The sequence below is a fragment of the Lacerta agilis genome, chromosome 6, assembly GCF_009819535.1.
Source record: "Lacerta agilis isolate rLacAgi1 chromosome 6, rLacAgi1.pri, whole genome shotgun sequence".
In the NCBI taxonomy this organism is placed as follows: Eukaryota; Metazoa; Chordata; class Lepidosauria; order Squamata; family Lacertidae; genus Lacerta; species Lacerta agilis.
The window spans coordinates 87,396,163-87,419,955 of record NC_046317.1 but is presented as its reverse complement, the minus strand read 5'-3'; the positions used below and the strand labels follow the sequence as shown (position 1 = coordinate 87,419,955).

At 46.9% G+C, this 23,793-nt stretch overlaps 1 protein-coding gene across 1 annotated transcript in view; it reads left to right on the top strand.

The window, feature by feature from the left end:
* The window catches only part of NKAIN4 (sodium/potassium transporting ATPase interacting 4), a 96,578-nt gene that overhangs the window by 35,199 nt on the left and 37,586 nt on the right, over window positions 1–23,793 (top strand). The window contains 4 exon segments of the mRNA XM_033153993.1: window positions 6,585–6,659; window positions 6,662–6,702; window positions 6,704–6,745; window positions 10,487–10,567. Coding sequence (XP_033009884.1) covers window positions 6,585–6,659; window positions 6,662–6,702; window positions 6,704–6,745; window positions 10,487–10,567 — 239 coding nt within the window.

Here is a 23,793-nt window from a genome sequence, read left to right as displayed (position 1 = left end):
CTGCTGCTGCCTTTGTTGTTGTTGTTGTTGTTGTTGCTATGACAATACAAGACCCTCTCATCCATCTGGAGAGTCAAGCCCAGCACCTGCCACCAGGAAGGGGCCAGGCAAACCTGGATACTTCAGGTCAGACCTGGAGGTCTGGCAATGGCTACATGAATCAGTACTGAACCTTCACTGCATCTGCATAATCACAATCATTGGGACAGGCTCCGCTCCGCCTCCTGCTTTCATTTAGCTTATCAGAGCCTGATCTGCATTCATTTAAACACAAAGAGCATGTATATGGAGGTAGGATTTTTCCTCCTATTACAGATATGCAGCTAGAAATAACAACAACAACAACAACAACAACAACAACAACAACAACAACAACAACAACAACAACATTGTTTATCCCCCAGCCACTCTGGGCAGCTTCCAGCAAAATAAAAAATAATAAAATGTCAGACATTAAAAACTTCTCTGAACAGGGCTGCCTTCAGATGTTTTCTAAAAGTTATGTAATTCTTTTATCTCCCTGACATCTGATGGGAGGGCGTTCCACAGGGAGGGCACCACTGCCGAGAAGCACGATTGAATTACAATAGGTAACAGGAACAGGTCAAAACCTACATCAGAGTTCGCACAGTGGTGCAATGGCTAAAAGTGTTGTGCTAGGACCTGAGAGATCAAGGTTCAAATCCCCATTCAGATAAATAAGCTCACTGGCTGAGCTTCGCCTCTGGATGCCGGACCAGATTGGCCTCTAGTCTGATCCAACAGGGCTTTAAAAATGCCTCTCCGAAATAAACCTGAGAAATAAATGATATTAGAGTGAGGTCCCAATAACTAAGGACAGTCGCAGTATGCAGTGGCGTAGCTAGGTAAATTGGTACCCGGGGGCAAAAATTTTTTTGTCACCCCCACCCCCCAAGGCATGGGAAAGTCAGGTGGTACCCGGTGCGGAAAATTTCTTGTCAACCCCCCCCATTGACACCCCCCCCCGCAAAAATGGTTTTACATTATTTCATATTTTCTTACAAAGGAATAATAACAAGTAATAATAATAATAAACTTTTATTTATATCCCACCCTCCCTGGCCAAAGTCGGACTCAGGGTGGCTAACATCAGATACATAACATTGGTATAAAATCAAACAATAATTAAATTACCTCCTAAAAACCTCTCAAAGTCTAATTAGATGGCTTTCCACAGGGTTAGGGTTGGGAACAGTAAGTGTTCTCTGAACTGAAATTTCAGCCTTCATAACATAGGAAAAAAGCCAAGTGAACAGCTATTTTGGTGGAGGAGGGTCAAGATATTAACCGATATGCATGAAATTTCATATATAGCTATATAATCCCTAGTATAGTTAGATAAGACCTTCAGAGCAGGCATTAAAAAAAAATTCAATTTTTTTCCCAATTCCCCCCCCCAAAATAATATTTCTTGCTAATTTGTCACCCCCTCCATTATGGAACACGGGGCGGCCCACCCCCCCTTGCTACGCCCCTGGTAGTATGTGCAAACTGATGAACTAATAACTTTGCATCTCCTAAACCTCTCGGACCTCTGTATGCCAATTTATTCCAGCCAGCAGGTGCAGACTTTGGTATTTCAAATTTCAGTGGGGCCCTGTGTGAGCCCAAAATTTGGCACCTCCTGTTTGCAAAATTTGCATTCTGTTCCGCGCATGTACTGCGTCATAGTTGTCACACCCCACCCCAGCTCAGCACCCAGTGCAGAGGAACAGGTCGTGCTGCCCTAAACCCACCTCTGCAGCCAGCATGGGCCCTTTCCCCCTGGCCCTTGCCGAGATCAAATCCTGGCATCACAAGCTGCGATGCTGTCTGTGGGCAGGGGAGAAAATGAGTAATGGCATATCAATGCAAGGCAGGCCATCTAAGGAACGGCTACATGGCAGAACAGAAGAACAGAAGGAACTGGCCAGCTGAGTCTGGCAGGTACTGGGCAGTAGCCAGGTAAACCTAAGAAGAGCTCTGCTGGGATCAGACCTAGGTAAAGGTATAGGTAAAGGACCCCTGGACCATTAAGTCCAGTCAAAGGCGACTATGGGGTTGCAGCACTCATCTCGCTTTCAGGCCAAAGGAACCGGCGTTTGTCCACAGACAGCTTTCTGGGTCATGTGGCCAGCAGGGCTGGCACGTCCATTAAGACGAACTAGGCAATTGCCTAGGGCGCCAAAATGGAGGGGGCGCTGGCCAGGCTTGGGCGCGGGGGGGGGCGGGCGGGCTAGCAGCAGCTTCTCCGCTTTAGCGGAGAGGTGCTGCTTGCCCACTACACCACCCCCAGCTCCCGCTAAAGCAGGCTTTGGGGGGGGTGGGACAGGCGAGCAGCAGCTTCTCCGCTACAGCGGAGAAACTGCTGCTTGCCTCTACACCACCCCCCACGTCCCGCTAAAGCAGGCTTTGGTGGGGGGCGGGGGGCACCAGAAGGTGGTCTCGCCTAGGGTGCAAGAAACCCTAGCACCGGTCCTGGTGGCCAGCATGACTAAACTGCTTCTGGCACAACGGAACACCATGATGGAAACCAGAGTGCACAGTAACTATTTATCTACTTGCACAGGCGTGCTTTCGAACTGCTGGGTTGGCAGGAGCTGGGGCAGAGCAATGGGAGCTCACTTCATTGCAGGGATTTGAAGAACCACCGACCTTCTGATCGGCAAGCCCAAGAGGCTCAGTGGTTTAGACCACAGCGCCACCTGCATCCCTATGATCAGACCAACAGTCCATCTAGTTCAGCACTCTGCTTCCTGCAGTGGCCAATCAGACATCTCCAAGGATATCATAGGCGGGGCATTGGAGGCAGGAAGCTCCCAACTGAGCAGACTAGCTCAAGACTCGGGAGGTTTCCTTATAGCCAAGTGGCTTCCCTTGGCAACCTGCACCAAAATCCTCATCCCTCCATGCATGCTTTAAAAGTATGGAGTTGTGGTGATCAATTAGTTAAATTTAATCCATCAGTTAAGAAGTTGCCACCGATTAAACAGACAGCAGACTCTCTTTTTTTCCATGCAATTAAAAAATGCAATTAAAAATTGCAGATGGCAAGATGTCTAAAGAGGCATACCTCCCTTTCTCTCGTGTAGGAGGACATGGATGCCTTCGATGACGGCGACGATGAAACATAAAGAAGTAAAGAAAGCCTCTGGCTTCAGAAGCATTGTTTTAGTGCATGCAAATTTATGCACATTTAATTGACAGATTAATTAAGTAAAACTCTGGTGAATAATTGATTAAGAAAAAAATTCAATCAGGTTTCCGTCTTGTTTAATAGGAGTTGTTCTTTTAGAGGAGCATATACTCTGATGTTTCTTATGAGCTAGATAATGATTTGGTTGGGTTGGGTTGGGTTGGGTTGGGTTGGGTTGCCCTCCCAACGCACAAGGACTGGTAAGTAAGGAAAATATCTTCATTCCGGCTGGGAGCAGTACAGGCACAGCGGCAAGCGGAAGGGACAGAAGTCAAGATTCTATGGCACGTGAACAAGGCAAAATAGAATCATAGAATCCTAGAGTTGGAAGAGACCACAAGGGCCATCCAGTCCAACCCCCTGCCAAGCAGGAAACACCATCAAAGCATTCCTGACAGATGGCTGTCAAGCCTCTGCTTAAAGACCTCCAAAGAAGGAGACTCCACCACACTCCTTGGCAGCAAATTCCACTGCCGAACAGCTCTCACTGTCAGGAAGTTCTTCCTAATGTTTAGGTGGAATCTTCTTTCTTGTAGTTTGAATCCATTGCCCTGTGTCCGCTTCTCTGGAGCAGCAGAAAACAACCTTTCACCCTCCTCTATATGACATCCTTTTATATATTTGAACATGGCTATCATATCACCCCTTAACCTTCTCTTCTCCAGGCTAAACATACTCAGCTCCCTAAGCTCTCATAAGGCATCGTTTCCAGGCCTTTGACCATTTTGGTTGCCCTCTTCTGTACACGTTCCAGCTCAGAACCAAATGGAAGCTATGGAGGTGTGTGGAGGCAGCTTCCTCGTTGATGGCCCGGCACTGCCAGGCTGCCCAGTCCACTAGGGGGCACAACACTAGCCCCGTCCCGGCCATCAGCAACCTGCGCTATGCCACTGGGGAGAACACAACCCTTATGACTACTACTTTTTGACAGCCTTTTATTCCATGAATCTGTCGTCAGATGCTCTTTTAAAGCCATCTGAGTTGATGGCCACCAGTCCCTTTTGTAAGAATGTTTACCGGTAACTACATTCTGTGTGGAATCTAAATATAGTTGCTGCTTTGGATCACGACACTCTTTGGTCCCAGTGATTGCAGGCAGGAAGCAAAGTCAAGCCCGCTTCTTGCAAAATCCAGAAGGCATGGGGTTATCTCTCTGTAACATACACTACTGAAGGGTTTCCTTGCTAAATAGGTAAACTAATATATGGACGGGCTGGTGCTTTATCTACATTTCTGGGCTCAAAGTAACAAACAAAGCCAATTAAGTGCACGATTGGATAAACTGATTGCATTCACGTGTCCTCCAGCCAGCCAACCAGAACCTGGGACTCCTAAATGTCACCGCCATTTGTGCTTTGATCCTTCTAATGAAAGATTAAGGGCTTAACACATTGCCGCTGGCTCTGATGATGCAGAGAAAATTGATTTTGAAATGAATAATAGCCTTCCAGTGCCACTTTCCCAGGTATGGGACTTGTTCATTCAGTAGCTCGTGTGCTTCCTGCGAGATTGCTGATGGTACCTGTCTGGCTGTTTAATTAAATTGGCTCCCTTGGAGTTGAAGAATGCGGCTTTCAAAGCTGTCAGAAAAGAAGAGCGAGAATGATTGTTAGCTGTACCCCGCAAAGACGAGAGAAGAGGCAGTGGGCATGATCCCCAGAGTTCTCCTGCATGAGTCTATTAAACAGAAGGGGTGGGTGATACTCAGGCAAGACACATGGAAATTAACGGACATAGGCGACTAAGGTACACTGGGTTGAATTCAACATGGCATTCTTCCATTTGTTCCATCTGTGCAAACATCTCTTTACTCTGAATACCAATGCTGTTCCTGGCTTATTAGGGCCCCTTGTCTAGGCATCACGTTGCCTCTTTGTGTGTGTAGTGTGTAGTCAATCCCATTTTTTTTTGCAGCAACCTCCCTGCCCAAATCCACCCGCATGCAAATCACCCTCAAATATTTGCAGGTTCGAAATACTGCAGAATGAATGCATGTACGGGCAATGCAGCGCACAGGGAATTGGCACGTGTTCATACTGCCCTGCTGAATTTTTGTGAGTGTATCGGATCTGCCCTTAGGCAGGGTATGGTCAGAAACCCCAGCGTGTGAAGAGTTAAGGTTCCGTCTGTTTGAGGGGCAGTTCGCTTGCAGGAGGCGGGACTTTTCGCCCTTTAAAAGGAGGGAGCGGCAGTTGGTCAGGAGGGAGAAAGAGGGAGTGAGTGGTGACTGAGGGAGAGAGGGTTAGAGACCAGGATAGTGGTGGGTAGGTTAGGGTAGGTCGAAGGTTTAGTATGTTATACTGAATAGTAAACCTTTTATGCTGTTATGAAACTACGTTTAAACATTTGATTCTCTGAAACCGTTATGCTCTAAAAAGAAATAAAGACTAGTTTTGTTGCTATAAGTCAGTCGTCGTCAATTTTTGGGTCCAGCGGGTTATAAACTGCTCATGAAGAGGTGAACCCAGGGAAGAGACCAAACTGTCCTGAGGGGTGTTAGTTTGTGTCTTAGGGATTTCACTCAGGGGGCTGGCGGGCTGTACATTGTTGAATGCCACTGAGTTGCTAAAAGGGTTTAGCAGACTGATAGAGTGAGGGATCTAGAGAGAGAGACCCTGAGGCTGTAGGCAAAAAGGTGTTTAACCCCTGAAGCCCAGAGCAAGGATTATAAACGGCCGTGGCAGCTGGACAAAGAAACTCTGGTTACTAAGATACTCCCGTTTTGTATCTACCAGGGAGTTTACTTCATTGATGGACCTCCGAGGGACAGGTGGGGAGGCTAATTAGTCTGACCCGGAACACCTGAGCAATAAAAGAATAAAAATAAATAAACTTAGTAACAGGGGAGGGGAGTGTGAAAGGGAGGTTCATAACATTTTTTTTTTAGTTTCTTCGGTACACAGTCGGTCTTGGCGTATGGTGAACTTTCAGAGGATATGGGGGAAAGGAACTAGACAGAGTTCCCATCCAGAGGTCCTTCCTATGGAGCATTCTTCCTGAGCTGTTGGCAGAAAACTTAGAGCTTGCATGCAGCCTATCTGACATCGCTCGATGTTGCTGCAATCCTGCACTTTCCAGTACATTTCCCCATCTCTTTCCTTACCAAAAAAAGCTCTGCTTCTTTGTTGCACAAGAGCGCCCAAATCCACATCAATCGTGAAACCTAAATTTGCTGCCTACGACTGTATTGCTTGCACCAACCTGTGGCAGTCCAGAGATTGCCACCAACAGGGGAACGATTCCATTTTTTTTTGGAAAAACAAGCATTTTCAAAGCAAGCCTCCAATTTGCTACTGTATTATGCATCACAGGATTGTAGAAATTGTAGATTTGGAAAGGACCCAAAATGGTCATCTGGTCCAAGCCACCTGCAGTGCAGAAATCACAGCCTCCTTCTCTTTCTTTTCCATCTTGCTGCCGTTAGAGAGACAAGTGTTTGATTTCCTGGGATACCAATGGGCTCCATTCTCGCCAATTTCCTCCACATAATCATTGTCATCCTTGGCCCTGTTTGGTACAATCCAGTACAGGCCACGCTACATCGTGGTGGTAAGTGCAGGTTCGTTTGGGGTTATTTTTAAGATTCCTAAAGATGAATTTAAGACTGGCTCTTAAAAACCAGGGGGTGGGTATTGTTACAGGAATTCACCGAGCCACCCAGGTTCCAAGGGACAACACCACACACCACACACACACACACCACACACACTTGAGTGAAAATATTTCTTTCTCTATAGTGTTTCGGTTATAAATTCATATAAGTCAACTGTATGTCAGATCTGGGCCATTCCACTTTGTTCTTCACCATATTAGGAGGGCTTATCAAGGTGGAGGCCTGGTGTGGTCACAAGGCAGCCATAATCCCCTAGATGTACCAGCACGTCCACAGCGGAGCCCGACCAGGGGATGTACCCACCCAAAGCTGCCAAACTATGGGTCATTTCCCTCACAAAGGACCCACCACCTGAAAATGGATTTGGCCCAGGCTAGAACAAAGGACAGTCATTAGCCCTACCCTGACAGGCAGGAAATCTGGAACACTCTTTGCTTTTGCAGAAATGGTGTGCCTGGGAGGGGTTCAAGGAGGGATGACACAGGTGTCAGGACACTCAGGGTTACCTCATCTGACCCTCCCAGTTTTGATGTATTTCTGATGTATCCATGATATAGTGTAGGGGGGTGTAACTTGGGAGATTAGTAACTATAAAAGTTGGGGTCCCTTCCTGTTTGGGGCCTTCCATCTTGCTTCATCTTGTGGCAGGTGGGAGCCCTGTCGTGACAGTCTTCAACAAGACCGAGCCTATAGGCTGCCTGTTTTGCTCTGGCATCCCTGCTGATGTCCTTGTTTTTGTCCAAGGGAGCCCTCATATTTCTCCTTTAACAGTATTTAATGGAATATTAATTAGAAGACGCCTGCTTCTTGGGAGAAAAGCAATGACAAACCTAGACAGCATCTTAAAAAGCAGAGGACATCACCTTGCCGACAAAGGTCGGTATAGTTAAAGCTATGGTTTTCCCAGTAGTGATGTATAGAGGTGAGAGCTGGACCATAAAGAAGGCTGATCACTGAGAATTGATGCTTTTTGAATTATGGTGCTGGAGGAGACTCTTGAGATCCCATTTGACTGCAAGAAGATCAAACCTATCCATTCTGAAGGAAATCAGCCCTGAGTGCTCACTAGAAGGACAGATCCTGAAGTTGAGGCTCCAGTACTTGGCCACCTCATGAGAAGAGAAGACTCCTAGAAAAGACCCTGGTGTTGGGAAAAGATGGAGGGCACAAGGAGAAGGGGACGACAGAGGATGAGATGGTAGGACAGTGTTCTCGAGGCGACTGGCATGAGTTTGGTCAAACTGCGGGAGGCAGTGGAAGACAGGAGTGCCTGGCGTGCTCTGGTCCATGGGGTCACAAAGAGTCGGACACAACTAAACAACTAAACATCAACAACAATGGAATATTGGAGCTAGTACAAGGATTAGGTCTAGTGCAATGGGATTTCCCCCCTCTCCTCTCACTGTGTATGCCTCATGCCATCTCCAAATCTATGAAAATATATGGATCCCTTTGAGCCACGTATATGGGGCAAATAATAAGAGAATCAACTGAATGCCTGGATTCAAAAAGCGGTCCTAAACATACACTCCAGCAAGAGAGAGCCCCAGCAGCAGAGTTGAAACTCACAAAGTAAAGCAACACAGTGAAGCATTAGGAATCTAGGCTGTTAAGCCTTTTGCATATCCTGTTTAGTTGCATATAGCACTTCCCCCCATTTTCTATTCCTCTTGCAATGAACAGACCACACTGCTAAGTAAGTTCAAAATGCTTTACTTACTAAATGTAAAGGCCTGGTTTTATGCATTATTCCATGTAGCAGCATGGTAGATTACCCTTGGGTGCAAAATACAGCCCTAAAGTTTCAAACATGCGGTCTATACTTGGAGCAAGTTTAGGCACACCTGCCCTGGTGGTTACATGGCACTGAGAAAGTGAGGGAAAGGGAAAGAAGCAGCTTCACTTCCTCCCTTACAAACCTAGCTTCTTAGTGACGTAGCTGAGTCTAGAAGAGCACTCTCTGATCTGGGCACCAGATCTGAGCAGGCATGCCATCCTGCAGTGTACACACACACACACACACACACACACATGTGTACAGTGGGTTTCTGTGTCACACTAACCTGATTAGTACAGGTAGGTAGCCGGGTTGGTCTGCCATAGTCAAAACAAAATAAAAAATAAAAAAAATCCTAAGGTGCTACTGGAAGGAATTTTTTTATATTCTTTATTTTGTTTTAACCTAATTAGTAGTGCACATAGTCCTCTTCATGGGCCCATAACCATTTGGATCTTTCCTAGATACAGTGTGCACATGCGTCACAAGACTTTGGCCGCCGGCTGACAGCGGGGCACCTCCGATTATCAACAAATCCGTCCTTTCACTTGCTGCGTCCAACAGAGTGTGCATATTTATTTTAATCAGACGGCTTCACTTTATTACACAGCCTTTTGGATAGAGAATTAAATTACTGCACTGTTAATGGGACGAGCGCCACTGCCCTAATTGCCAGTTTGAAGCGCGCTGCCCTGTGCAAATGTCTTTTATTAAGGTGACCAATCGTGCCTCGCCAGTGCTGGCTTTTGTATCCTGCGGTGGCCCTTTGGTGCCATTGCTCAGCTCCAAATGCTGCGGGGCTAAATGTTCCTGACTTGGTGGGTCAGATCCAGCCAGAAAGTTCTCCTTGCCCACCCAAATGAAAGGCACTTCCCCTCCCTCCCCGGTTCTCTGATGTGCTCTGTTTCATTTTGGTGGTGTTGGAAACCTCCCTTCTGGAATGGGTCCATGCTATTTACTGGCTTTGAAGCCTCAGGTGCTCCTCGTGGTTTTCTGGAAATCTGTATCAAGGAGGTTTTTTTCTGTCTGACAGATGATTTGTATATTTTAAAACCCTCTCGTCCGCCACCCCGTCTCCCACGCAAGCCTGGGTTTATCACTGCCATTTATTGAAGAGGGAGATTCCTCATTGACCGGCATCATTGCTCAAATATAAAGTCCACCGTCGATGATCTTGGCAAGCGAGGATTGCCAGTCCATCTATTTGCCGCAAGGCTACAAAGAAGCACAGAGTTTATCTCTGGACACAATGAGCACATCAGTTGCATCACCCTCTGGTCTGTAGCTGAAGGACAGGCTGCGATGGACCACCCTCAGTATGGGAGGAGGGTGAAAGAAGGTCACTGTAGTGACATGATTTGGAATCCAGGGGATTCCACTTGTACACTAAGGCTGTCGGAAAATTCTGGCGGAAACAGAAACGGGGGCAGAAATTGCCAGTGTTTGTTGACTTGTCCCAAGTCCAGAATGGAAATCAGTCCAGCAAATATGATCAGTATTCAATGCTGTTGTTACTTTCAGACCTCAAATGATATGTAATTGATTATATCCCCCCCTTCCTGACACATATTGCATTGTGCTTCTTTTGCTTTGAAATGGGATGGGTTAGAATAACATAATGACATGGCCACTCTAATTAACAGCTCCTCTCACACCCACTGCTGCGAGCTGCCCTTTGCAGCAGCACCCAGGGGTGTCATTGTTGCTGCCCAATGCTTAGTCTTTGTTGTTAGTTGAAATCCAGCAGGCCACCAGAAGCACAGAGGTCTCTGACTTTGCTGCTGTTCAGATCATGGCGTTGGATGTTCTGCATCTGTAGCACCAGCTTTAGAGAACTTGTGCTCGTTTTGCTTTTCCCCCCTTCTTCTGCAACTTGACTTCTTTCTCTTTCTCCACCCAGTATGCCATCTGGACAGCCATCTGGGTCACTTGGAACATCTTCATCATCTGCTTTTATTTGGAGGTTGGCGGACTTTCGAAGGTGAGCAAGGCTGGTGTCCGAACGCAGCCAGAAACTGTCCAAAGAAGGAAAGGCTGGACAGTGCCAAGGGGATTGAGAAGACGGGGTTCTGGTGGGAGATGGAGACGCACAACACATGAACAGAGGGGGAGGGGAGCATTTCACATCAAAGTGTGGCCCAAGAGGGCCTTGTCGGACAAAACACCGGCTGCACACTTTCAGATTAAGGGTAGAATGAAAGGGGAGGGCCAGAGGGGATTAGATTACTCTTCCATAAACTGAATCCAATTCAGTGCTTTAATGCCTCTCCAAAAAAGGCTATCAATCATTGCAGGCTCCTAGCACGATTTGGGTGGAAAATTAATTTCCTCAACTCTTCCAATGCAGATATAATGCTGCTGTTGGGTTTCTGTTGCCCTCTACCCCTTTCATTCCCTTTAAGCACTTATAAAATTCCAAATTTGGAGGGGAACATCCTAGTTTGCACTTAGAATATGCGTTATTACATCCCACACACTCCAAGGGCTTAGATTTGTGGCAATTTGGGCTGCAGGCTCTTGCGAGTTTTCGCTTGTGGTTCCTGCCTTTCTGTGCTGTTGCTTGACATGAGTGAAATGGTTGTGTTTTGGGCAATGGCCACAACAGTATGGAGGTGAGCCAAGGCTCCCACAGCACCTGGACAGCTCCAGGGTGCAGTGCTGGAGACTCAGATGTTGTTTCAGCAACAGTCGTCTTCGGACTAAGCTTACCTAGGAGGAGGAGCTCTATCTGATGATGATAAGAATTTACTGTTTAAGGACCTACCAGTATTGGAAAAGAGCTAATAGCCAAATTCTAGAGGCATGGTAGGATAGCCCCAGCCACTCTGGGTGGCTTCCAACACATATAAAGACATAATAGAGAGAATGTTAGCCGCTTTGAGACTCCTTCGGGTAGTGGATAAAGCGGGATATCAAATCCAACTCTTCTTCTTCTTCTTCTCCTTCTTCTTCTTTCTCTTCTTCCTCTTCTTCTTCTTCAACATCAAACATTAATAATACAATCTGATCCGATATGAGAAGTCACAATAACTTTAAAATAAACAACTTATATCAAATAAAGCAATATTCAATAATTCATTAGAATCTAATAGTAAACAGTAAAATTAAACATCAGCCAATAATTTTTTTAACAGTTTGCATTATCTACAATCAATAAAATAACGGCAAGTCTCCATGAGTAAAATGTGGTATGTTCCCTGTTGTACATTTCAGCAGTCTCCATGTAGATTTGCACACCTAAAGGCACATGCCTTAGAAACTCTTTTGGGAACAAGCAGAAAGAGAATATTGGGAATGTCTTTGAGGAGATGCACTCAGATACTTGCAGGTCCGTCTCCACAATATTGACCTTACCTGTGGAGGAGTGATGGGCGTGAAAAGGAAATCTGCATAATACTGATGCCGCTGTCATGGCTTCCCCCAAAGAACCTGGGAATTGTAGTTCATTGAGGGTGCTTGTGATCCTCGGAAGGGGAAAGGTCTGATGAAGAAGGTTTGAGTCTGGTGCCAACCCGGTGCCCCCCAGATGCCATGCTGGCTGGGAGCTGGTGCGAGTTTTCGTTTAAACCATCTGGAGGAAGGCAGACCTTGGGGTCAATATGCTTCAATAGGTTTCCCATTCTTCTTTCTTTTTAATGAAATGTGGTGTGCTCCACCTTTCATTCAGATGTGACCCAAAACAAACCCCACTCACCCACCTGCGGGAACCCTAGTTTGGTCTAAATAGGCAGGAGGTGAACTCTCCACCCCTGGAGAGAGAAAGAGAGAGATGCTTCCTTTTGCTCCGCTTTGAGTCTCTAGAAAGGAAGAATTATTCTATTTTTCTGCCTTCCCTTCTGATCTCCTGGGGACTAGATGTTTAAGGCAAATGCATTCCGAACCCTCCTTGCTCTCCTCCTCACACACACCCTGCTCCTTTACATTTAATTTCTGACAAAGTAGCTCGGCTGTCTCAGCGGCCGGTTAATTTGTAGTGACAGAATGCAAGGAGGTGCAGCGAGGTGGAAAGAATGGAGACAGTCAACTGGCAGCTGGTGGTAACGGCTGCCCATTTGAGTCTGCAGACAGGTGGAGAGAAAGGTGTGTGTTTTAGGAGGGGAGGAGCTGGAGTTCAAATTGCTTAACTGGTTTCATCAATATCTACTGCAAAGCTGGCAGGGGGCGGGGGAGAGAGTAAACCTTCATAATTGCTTCTTTGGAGAGCCTCTCCCATGTTTTCTGGTGTGGCATATATTTGATTTGTTGTCCATAAAATCACAGCACTGCATACCCTCCACATTAATAACTATTATTATTATTATTATTATTATTATTATTATTATTATTATTAATTACTACCCCACCCACCTGGCCAGGTTTCCCCAGCCACTCTGGGTGGCTCCTAACAGAATATTAAAAACACGATAAAACATCAACGTGAAAAACTTCCCTAAACAGCTACCTTCAAATGTCTTCTAAAAGTCAGATAGTTGTTTATTTCCTTGACATCTGGTGGGAGGGCGTTCCGCAGGGCAGGCACCACTACCGAGAAGGCCCTCTGCCTGGTTTCCTGTAGCTTCACTTTTCTCAATGAGGGAACTGCCAGAAGGCCCTTGGAGCTGGACTTCAGTGTCCTGGCTGAATGATGGGGCTGGAGTCGCTCCTTCAGGTATACAGGGCCGAGGCTGTTTTCTCTGATGAAAATAGGGACGTCCTATTCTGTAATGATAATTTTACTATTTATACCCCACACATCTTACTGGGTTGCCCCTGCCACTCTGGGTGGTTTCCAACATATACAAAAACATAAAAAAGCATTAAACATTTTTAAAAATCTTCCCTTTACAAGATTGCCTTCAGACAGCTTGGGGGTCGGATAACTCCATACCCTCCAACATTTCTCCGATCAAAATAGGGACAACCTAAGGAAAAGCGGGACATTCCAGGATCAATCAGAAACAGGGATGGCATCTCCAAATTGAGGATGTCCCTGGAAAATAGAGACACTTGGAGGGTCTGGTGCTGCAGAGTTGGAAGGGACCCAGTCCAAAACCATGTAGGAACCACAGTCAAAGAATCCTTTGTTGTTGTTTTTTAAAAAATACCTCTTAATTTCTTGATCAGGCAAGGGTTAAAATCTAATGGAGGATCCCATTGTTGAATTAGCCAGGCAAGGGCCATAATGGCCCATAAGTATGGGTCGTAAGTATAAGATAGGATTCTCTTCCTCCCCATTTTATCTGCACAACAGCCCTGCGAGGCAGGGTTAAGCTGAAAAGTGGTAACTGGCCCAAGGCCACCCAGTGAACTCCATGGGTGAGTGGGGGATTCGAACCCTGTTTCCCAGGTCCAACACTCTTAACAATTACACCGCACAAGCTCTCTTCTCCAAACTACCAGTTTATCCAGCATTTCTCCTGATTCGACTGCAGCCTTCTAAAACCAGGCAAGGTTAAGCCGATTGGCTTTAGCTACTCTCACTCCTACGCTCATCTAGTGGAGTTATTTTGGTCCAAGAGTCCTCTCACCGCCATCCCCCCTTTGCTCGCATTTTCTACGGGGACAGGATGACATTTGGAAATGTTCTTTCTGCGTCCTGTCATCCCTTCTGCAGATGTCATATCTCCAAAGGAGAAGGGAGCAGGGAGCAAAATCTTGTCTGCCAAAACTTTGCTAGGTGGACGGCGGAAGAATGGACAGGTTGGGCGGTATATTATAGAGCCCATCTTTTTTCCTGCCACCGGCATCTCCCCAAAGGTTTCGATGACGTAGGTTTTGAGGGCACCGCGAGCATTTGAGCAGAGCTCTCTCAAAAGCAAGCGCACTTCCTCAAACAGCTGCAAACGAGATGGAGGGGAGCACAGCTGTGACTTCCGGACATGCAGTCGATACATAAGACAGTGTTTTGGTTTTCATCACGGCACCATTAGCATACATTCTGATCTTTATATTCCATTGATCCCTGCCATGAAGAGTCTTCTAGGTACATTTTGACGGCAGAAAGACAGCAAAGTAATACGACTCTTTTTGATGGTTTGCCCAGCCCAGCGGGAAAGAGCAAATTACATAAAAGGCAAGCAGTGAGCTGGTGGTCCCTTTTGCAGAATGGATCCGAGCATTGTGCTGTTCCCTACTAGATCGCTGCAGACATATGGACAAGCCATGCAGGGGTGGAAGAAGCCGCTTTGCCACCCAGGGTGGCAAACCCGGGGGTGGAGTCACTCCGTAGCGCGCATGCGCAATGTTGCTACGTTCCATGCATGCGTAGCGATGCTGCGCATGCGCGCTACCGAGCGGAGGCGAGCCAGGGAGGGGCGTCAGCGACCCAAGAGCAGCACGCCCCTCCCCTCCACCCGCAGCCCGAGCTGAAAGGAACGAAGGAAAGCGCCGAGCGCCCGCAGCTCGCCTCCGCCCGCAGCCCAAGCAGCAAAGCATGAGTGTGGCTTTTTCCCAGCGTCCGTGGGGCTCGGCTGGGTGTCGCGCCAGGAGGGGGGCACCCAGAGTGTCACCCCTCCAGCCTGGAACCCAGGGCGCCCCGCTCCCTTCGCTCCCCTTCCTACGCCACTGAAGCCATGCCATCTAATTCTGGGTCCTTCTGCGATGCTAGAGCAGCACTCCCATTGATTGTGACGCTTCGTTTGCCCTATATCTGCCAGGGAATGTGGCATTTTGGTGCCTTGCCACACAGGGCAACTGCACCCAGATCCGAAAACCATCTGCCAAATCCCAGCAGCTCCTGACGGTGCCTTCAGTCTGTTGCCTTGTCCTTAGACCCTCCAGCTGGACCCATCTTGCCCCTGATGCCAGCCAGCATATCAGTGCCGTCAAATGTAGAGGAGTCCCCAGTGATAGTCATCCATATAGCCCTGCATTGTCAACAAAGACTGGCAATGGCTCACCCAGGTTTCAGGCAGGGGTCTCCCCTAGCCCAACCTAGAGATGGCAGGGATTCCACTGGGGCCACTTCGCATGCGAAACGGCAGCTCTGCCACTGAGCTATGGCCCTAAAACATCAGAACTCTCTGTGTGTGTGTGTGTGTGTGTGTGTGTGTGTGTGATGTGCAATTTAAAGCACCAAAGGGATGCTAATCCTTCGCCCCCGCCCCATCAATCTTATCTCCCTAGGCCAGGCATAGGCAACCTTCGGCTCTCCAGATGTTTTGGACTACAATTCCCATCATCCCTGACCACTGGTCCTGTTAGCTAGGGATCATGGGAGTTGTAGGCCAAAACATCTGGAGAGCCGAAGGTTGCCTATGCCTGTCCTAGGCTGTAACTAAAATCACCTCTGCACCAAACATTTAAAGCACTCTTATGCCACTTCGACAGTCATGGCTTCCCCTAAACAATCATGTGAACTGTAGCTGGTTGAGGGTGCTGGGGACTACAGCTCTGTTACAAACAAACTACAGTATAGCTTCCATGGAAGTCACTGTTTTAGACATGGCTGGGGCATTGCCACCTTTGCAGACATGAGGGTGTCACAGGCCCAAGTCACAGCCTTTGCAGTTGCTCACAGACCCGCCATGTGCCCCTGTTATCCAGGGCCAGTCCCTGATTTGCAGAAGCTGTCCCAGTTTCTGATTTTATCCGAGAATGTCCCACTTTTCCGTAGGACATCCCTATTTTCATCGGAGAAATGTTGGAGGGTGTGGAGTTATCTGACCCCTGAGCCGTCTAAAGGCAGCCCTGTATAGAGAAGTTTTTAAATGTTTAATGTTTTATTATGTTTTTATATATGTTGGAAGCTGCCCAGAGTGGCTGGGGCAACCCAGCCAGATGGGCAGGGTATAAATAGTAAAATTATTATGATGGAGTAAAGGTAAAGGGACCCGACTGTTAGGTCCAGTTGCGGATGACTCTGGGGTTGCAGCAATCATCTGGCCAAGGGAGCCGGCGTACAGCTTCCGGGCCAAGTGGCCAGCATGACTAAGCCGCTTCCGGCGAACCAGAGCAGCGCACGGAAATGCCGTTTACCTTCCCGCCAGAGCGGTACCTATTTATCTACTTGCACTTTGATGTGCTTTCGAACAGCTAGGTGGGCAGGAGCTGGGACTGAGCAACGGGAGCTCACCCCGTCACGGGGATTTGAACTGCCAACCTTCTGATCGGCAAGCCCTAGGCTCTGTGGTTTAACCCACAGCGCCACCCGTGTCTATGATGGAATAGGATGTCCCTATTTTCATCAGATAAATGTTGGAGGTTATGTGCTTATATGAAGGCTTCATAAGTTACAGATTAGACATATCCTGTTCAAGTAATGGGTTATTTTGGGGAAAAGCTGAACAGAGACTTCTGGTGTCCTTTTATTCCATGACTCAATAGCAACATCATATCCACAACCACACTCACACCCTGAACCTGTTTTTTGCCTAAAATCTGGCCCTGGAAACTCATTTGCCTGCATCTCTGTGTTTCCCGAGCCTCCAACACATGCAACCGGTGAGAGCTTCAAGCCAGAATAAAAGCTATCCCCTTGCCAGCCCAGCGAGACACAGCCGTTCGTGCCACCGGGAGATAAAAAATGACAGTCTCCACTTTTTTAGCTGATAATAAATTTCCTCGCCTTAAAACATGCAAAATTATTCAACTGTCGAGCTCTCCCAGGACTTGCCTGGCTGGACTCAATTCGTCTGCAGGGCTATCAACACGGCTTTCTCTGGTAATTAATGAAAGGGAAGGAAGGAAGGAGCGAGTACAGGAGCCCAGCTGCTCTTAGACACACCCAAAAAAACCCCACAAGGTGTGTGTGTGTGTGTGTGTGTGTGTGTGTGTGTGGAACGGAGATTATGTGTGTGATGCATGGCTAATGGTGTGCATGGATGGCAATAAAGAAAATTGCATATTATTTTCATCATCTTACAGATATGCATTCTTGGTCTGCTTTCCTTTCCTCCCCCTCCAACCTTGCCTCTGCATTCAAGACATGAGTTGTGTGGTTCCCCCACAAACTCCTGTCTGAATGTCAAATGAAGTTGTCGTTGGAGAGGGTGCTGCAAGACTCTGATGCAGGGGATGGGAGAGGCCCTTAGCCTTGCATATAGTAGGTCCCAGATCAATCCCAGGCATCTCCAGGTTGGGTTGGGATGAGAACTACTGCTGTCTAAGACCCTAGAAAGGTGCTGCATTGCAGTCACTGCAGTGTTCAGTGTTCAGGTCCTCTAAATTCGGCCCTGATGATGGAAAAGGGGAAACCTCCAAGTTGAGGGACAGTGGACCACTGAGTTACACTTCCTGGCAAGCAACTGCAAGAGAGGACTATTGCCTTCAGGCCCTGGTTGATGACTTGTCTACAACATCTAGGAGTATAGGAAACAAACAGGGGCGTAGCAAGGTAAATTGGTATCCAGGGGCAAAATTTTTTTTTGTCAGCCCCCCCCCCCCCAGGCATGGGAAGGTCAGGTGGTACCTGGTGCGGAAAATTCCTTGTCAATCCCCCCCATTGACCCCCCCCCCCCCGCAAAAATGGTTTTATGTTATTTCATATTTTCTTACAAAGGAATAATAACAAGTAATAATAAAAAAAACTTTTATTTATATCCCACCCTCCCCGGCCAAAGTCGGGCTCAGGGTGGCTAACATCAGATACATAGCATTGGTATAAAATCAAACAATAATTAAATGACCTCCTAAAAACATCTCAAAATCAAATTAAAGTCTAATTAGATGGCTTTCCACAGGGTTAGGGTTGGGAACAGTAAGTGCTCCACTGAACTGAAATTTCAGCCTTCGTGACATAGGAAAACAGCCAAGTGAACAGCTATTTTGGTGGAGGAGGGTCAAGATATTAACCGATATGCATGAAATTTCATATATAGCTATATAATCCCTAGCATAGTAAGATAAGACCTTCGGAGCAGGCATTTTCAAAAAAAAAATTCGAATTATTCCCCCCCCCTTGATAATTTGTCACCCCCTCCATTATGGAACCCGGGGAGGCCCGCCCCCCTTGCTACGCCCCTGGAAACAAACATATAAGAAGTCAGACCCATTGATGCATCTAGCTCTGTATTGTCTCCACTGACAGTTGTGTTTCTAGGTTTTCCATCTTGGAAATGGATCTCCCATTCACTTCAGTGGAGGGAGCTGGTGCTTGCAGACGCCTCGTGTGCGTGGATGTTCAGATCTGCTCCCTCCGTTGAAAATGAATGGGGGAAAGCTTTCTTGCGCAAGAGATCCCTGTGCTAATGAAACCTCAGGTGGGTTGAAGATGGCAGTGTCCAAGTAGGAGAACAGAAAGCCAAGGTGGGAAGATTGCAAAGAGGATGGTTGCTCTAGTCTCCCAGATAATGCTCTCTCTACTGACAGAGGTCAATAAGCTATTTGCCTTGATTGCTTTCGCCTATTACTCTCCATCAGTGCAGGTGTCCTCCGGAGAGTTGCAGCCAAAGATCCTGGTCAAAAGAGTATATTAGTCTTAGGGCACTGAGAAAACAACTGACTCAAAGCAGGGAAATGCTTGTAATAGTTCATTAAAAGAATTTGGGGCCAGGATGGTTCTGAAGATTGCAGAATCATAGAGCAAATGGAAATAAATTGCGGGTGGAGGAAACCTCAGGTGTTGTTTATTTATTTAAAACATTTTCTTCCTACTCTTAATGGACCTCTCCTTTGGGCTGGGTTCGAGTCCTGCATGTTGGCTTCCCTGAAGCACCGGTGTGGCTGCTATGGGAACAACATCTATGAAGTTGCTTTAGGCATGTGCAAAATGCAGACATCTGAGCACCACTTAGGAGGGGTGGGGAACCCCAGACCCGGATGCCAAAGGCATCCCTCCAGTGGATTCTCCCCAGGCCAGGCCCTCATTGGGTGTTCCAACCTGGCTGGACTGTGTGCTTAAACTCTGATAGCGCTTCTTGCTTGCCATGGCGGAGGACAGAGATGTGTTTGTGTGTGTATGTCAGGGCTGGCTCATCTGCAGGTCAGCATGGAGACTTAGATATGAGCAGTGAAGTTGATTTTCACTTCAGGGAAACATGATACAGACAGAGAAACCTATGGGCAAGTCTGGTTTCCAGTAAAGTAGTTGCCAGCACTGACAACCTGTGCCTCCTACTTCCCTCTACGTCTCCTCATCAGCCAGATGTTTTCCAAGGAGACCATCAGCTCCATTGAGGAGGGGTCTTCTGTGCTCTTTGTTCTGCTACATGCAAGGCCCTCTATGCCATTGGAGATAAGGAAGGAGGGGAGCTGAATACAGCAGGCAGGGCTGTCTTAAGCATATGCAGCGCCGGGGTGCAAAGATCCGCCCAGGTTGCCCAGTCCCAGGCACGCAGGAGGGCGGAGCCGGCCGGCCGCCTCAGCGTCTTGCTGGCTCGGCTGCCCCTGAACTTGCAGCGCGGAATAGCCCACAGCGGCACTCTGACCGACGGGCGGGCTCTTTCCCGGACTCAACTCTTGGGCCCCGGACTCTCGGCCTGGCGCCCCTGAGAGCCCAGCGCCCAGGTGCCCCACACCCCTAGCACCTATGGGTAAGATGGCCCTGACAGCAGGAACAGCAGGCTCCTGTGAAATTGCTGCAGCTTCTGTCCCCCCCCCCCTCCTCCTCAGCCGCTTGTCCTGCATCTGCAGGGCTTTTTGCCTCTCCTTCCTCTCTCTCACTCAAGCCTGTTGCTTGTTCAGCATCCAACCATTCTGCCTCCGCTTCATCCCCTGACCTGTCTTTGGCGTCCCACTGCCACTTGCCCATAAGGAAATGCATCCCTCGGGTTGTAAAAGGTCCCCTGACTTAGACTAAACAGTATCCACCCCTTCCCCTTCCCTGTCCCCACTGCAAGGTGTAAGTGAAATTTATTGTTTTTGCTTGGAAATACTTTATGGAGATGCCAGCCTTTAAATGGATTAAACTCATTGGATTATGGGGAGCACTGAGTCTTGGGCTCGGAGTGATTGATTCAGCTGCCACTGCCAGTTGCAGAGGGACATCCATGAGCAGCACGAGGAAGAGGCAAGACAATTAAATGATCTCAGCTTTATCTGCAATATAAAAAGTAATCTGGCCGGGGTGCTTGCAGGGCGCATTATTTATCCGCCGCCCGGAGTGAAAAGGTGTTTGGTTCTTTAAGCTGCGGTGAGTTAAAAGATGTTAACTGTACCTCATTACTCCGTTTAAGAAATCCTTTTGCAAGCTGAGAAATACTGTAATCTTTATCTCCTACCAACACTTCTGAAAGATACTCGGAGTCCAGTGTGACTTTCATGCTCTTTATTCAGCTCATAGTAGTGAGGAATGTAGTTCCCCCAAAACGTTTGCTTTATATACACTATTTACACAATGGGCCCCACGTGATTGGCTAATTCCGGGATACTCCTGTATGCCAATCAGAGTGCGGACTCACTTCCACCTGGAGCTGGATTGGGTGGCTCCTGCAGACCAATCAGACTGCTGCAATCTCAATCCTATTGTTCTGGGACCAATCAGACTGCTGCAATCTCAATCCTATTGTTCTGGGACCAGTCAGACTGCTGCATTCTCAATCCTATTGTTCTAGGACCAATCAGACTGCTGCAGTTTGGATCCTATTCAACTCAGTACATAACAACTTCCATGCTGGGGAACTGGACAAAGCACCTGAAACGAGCAGAAATTCAATACAAAATAAAATAAAAAATTCCTTCCAGTAGCACCTTAGAGGCCAACTAAGTTTGTTCTTGGTATGAGCTTTCGTGTGCATGCACACTTCTTCAGATACCTTTATACAATGGATTGTTTGGTATGTTTGGGATGGTAGCTAGAAGCATGTAGATATGTTTGTCGGTCAGTTGGTTTACGGTATAAGGTGGTGTCTATGTGTCCATCCTGTACTTTTATAGTAGTGTCCAAAAATGTATTTCTTGCATAGATTGGTTCATTGTTAGGTTGAAGGTATCTGAAGAAGTGTGCATGCACATGAAAGCTCATACCAACAACAAACTTAGTTGGTCTCTAAGGTGCTACTGGAAGGAATTTTTTATTTTTTATTTTGTTTCGTGTAGGTAGAGATTCCTCTCCTCCTTGCTGCAAACACATTCCTCTGTTGTCTCCCAAGACAGGAGGATGCTGTTTTGTTTTGACTATGGCAGACCAACACAGCTACCTACCTGTAACAGAAATTCAATGTTTGTGATGCTGAAGGCAGAAAGGGGTTTCTCAAAGAGAGGGCCCAAACTTCCCCAACCTGGTGCCCGCCAGATACTTTGGACTAATGCACCCTTCAGCCCCAGCCAGCAGATGAGAGTTGTAGTGCAGAACATCATACCCGCCAACATTTCTCCAAGGAAAATAGGGACATGCCAAGGAAAAGATGGACATTCCAGGATCAAATCAGAAACTGAGATAGCTTCTGTAGAACTGGGACAGTCCCTGGAAAACAGGGGCACTTGGAGGGTCTGGTACATCCGGGTGACACCAGTTTGTTCCTGTTAGGAATTGGTGTGTCCTTCCTATTCCTCGCAGACTCCTGAACTGTCCCCAGCGTACAATCAGCTACAAAATCGAGGGAAGCAAACATGGAACTGAGCAGGCAGGTGGTGAAAGGTGCAAGGGAACCACATAATAACTGAAGCAGCAGAGGAGAGATGATTTGGAATTCTGCAGAGAGATGTACATTAAGCAGCTATTGATCATGCCAGGGGTCAGTTTCTTGGAGTAATTTGACCCAAGAGGTTAATTGTGACGGAGGTCAATAGAAGACCTGAACGTGCAATGCATCAGAATACCAAAGGGAATTGGCAAGAGAATTTATGGGGGATGCTTAGTGCTTATGGCACAGAGGAAATTAAACCAGCCCAGTAGGAAGATATTTCTTCTAACTCCAGTTCTGGCTTGTCAACTCGCACAAACGCAGATGCTGTGTTTCTCTCTGTGAGTACCCAGTATGCTATCTCTGGAGTCAGGGCTGCAGGAGAAATTTGGTTTTGTTTGCTTGAGAATCTGTTTAATTTGCACTTCTCTGAACCAGTATGCGAACCATAGCCTTTGAAATTCACACTTTCCTGGATTTTGTGATCCAGCCAAACAAGATGTTTAAAAGTGCATATGTGATGTACATAAAACATATATTAGCCATATTGATTTGTATGCTGTTGGTGGATTTTTGTCATGTTGTCTTGTTGGGCCCCAACCTCCATCACCACCAAAGGAACACAAGTGAACAGCAGAGAACTTGCACAAACAACGCTGATACCAAACCCTAAATATATAAAGTAAAATAGAAACATCATCACCGCACCCACCCACCTCTTTTCCCCATTTCTTCCTAATGTCTCAACAAATGTTGACTTGTAAAACTGTTACATAGGGGGGGGGGGCGGAATACGAGAGAGAGAGAGATTGCACATACATTGCACATACTGCACTGGCTCCCGGTGGAGTACAGGGTCAGGTTTAAGGTGCTGGTTTTGACTTTTAAAGCCCTATGCAGCTTAGGACCTAAGGGACCGCCTCTCCTGGTATGTCCTGGGTAGGACCTTGAGGTCCTCAAATAATAACTTTTTGGAGGTCCCGAGCCACAAGGATGCTAGGTTGCCTTCAACTAGGGCCAGGGCCTTCTCAGTACTGGCCCCGACTTGGTGGAACAGTCTGTCACAAGAGACTAGGGCCCTGCGGGATTTGGCATCTTTCCACAGGGCCTGCAAGACGGAGCTGTTCCACCTGGCCTTTGGGTTGGTTTCAGTTTAACCCTGATGTTTCATTCTTTTGGTGTGATTGGTGGGCTACTTAAAAATGAGGCTGCAGTCTAAATTAAATTTTAAATTGTATTTTAAATAATTGTTTTATGTTTTTGTTGTGATTTTATTGGTGTTAGCCGCCCTGAGCCTGGTTTGGCGGGGAAGGGTGGGGTATAAATAAATAAATAAATAAATAAATAAATAAATAATTGTTGTTGTTGTTGTATTGTTATTATTTATTATTATTATTATTATTATTATTATTATGTGACTCAACAAAATCTTTAATAAAAATACATTAAAATAAATAAAAAATAAAACATCTATTAGGCAGAACTGCACACCAAGCTGCATTATATAAATGGAAATCACTGCAAAAATGGGTATATTTCTCAAAACCGCATACAAAAAAGTGTGTTTTTAAGAGAAATTTCCAATAAAAGGATGGCGAGTTTCCAGGAGGATTTTATAAATAAATAAATAAATCACAAATTGCACAGAAATATGAGGCAGGGTTCACCTAACTCGCCCCATCAGCGTAATCTCCATGGAAGGACTTTCGCTTGTGCAACCTTGGGC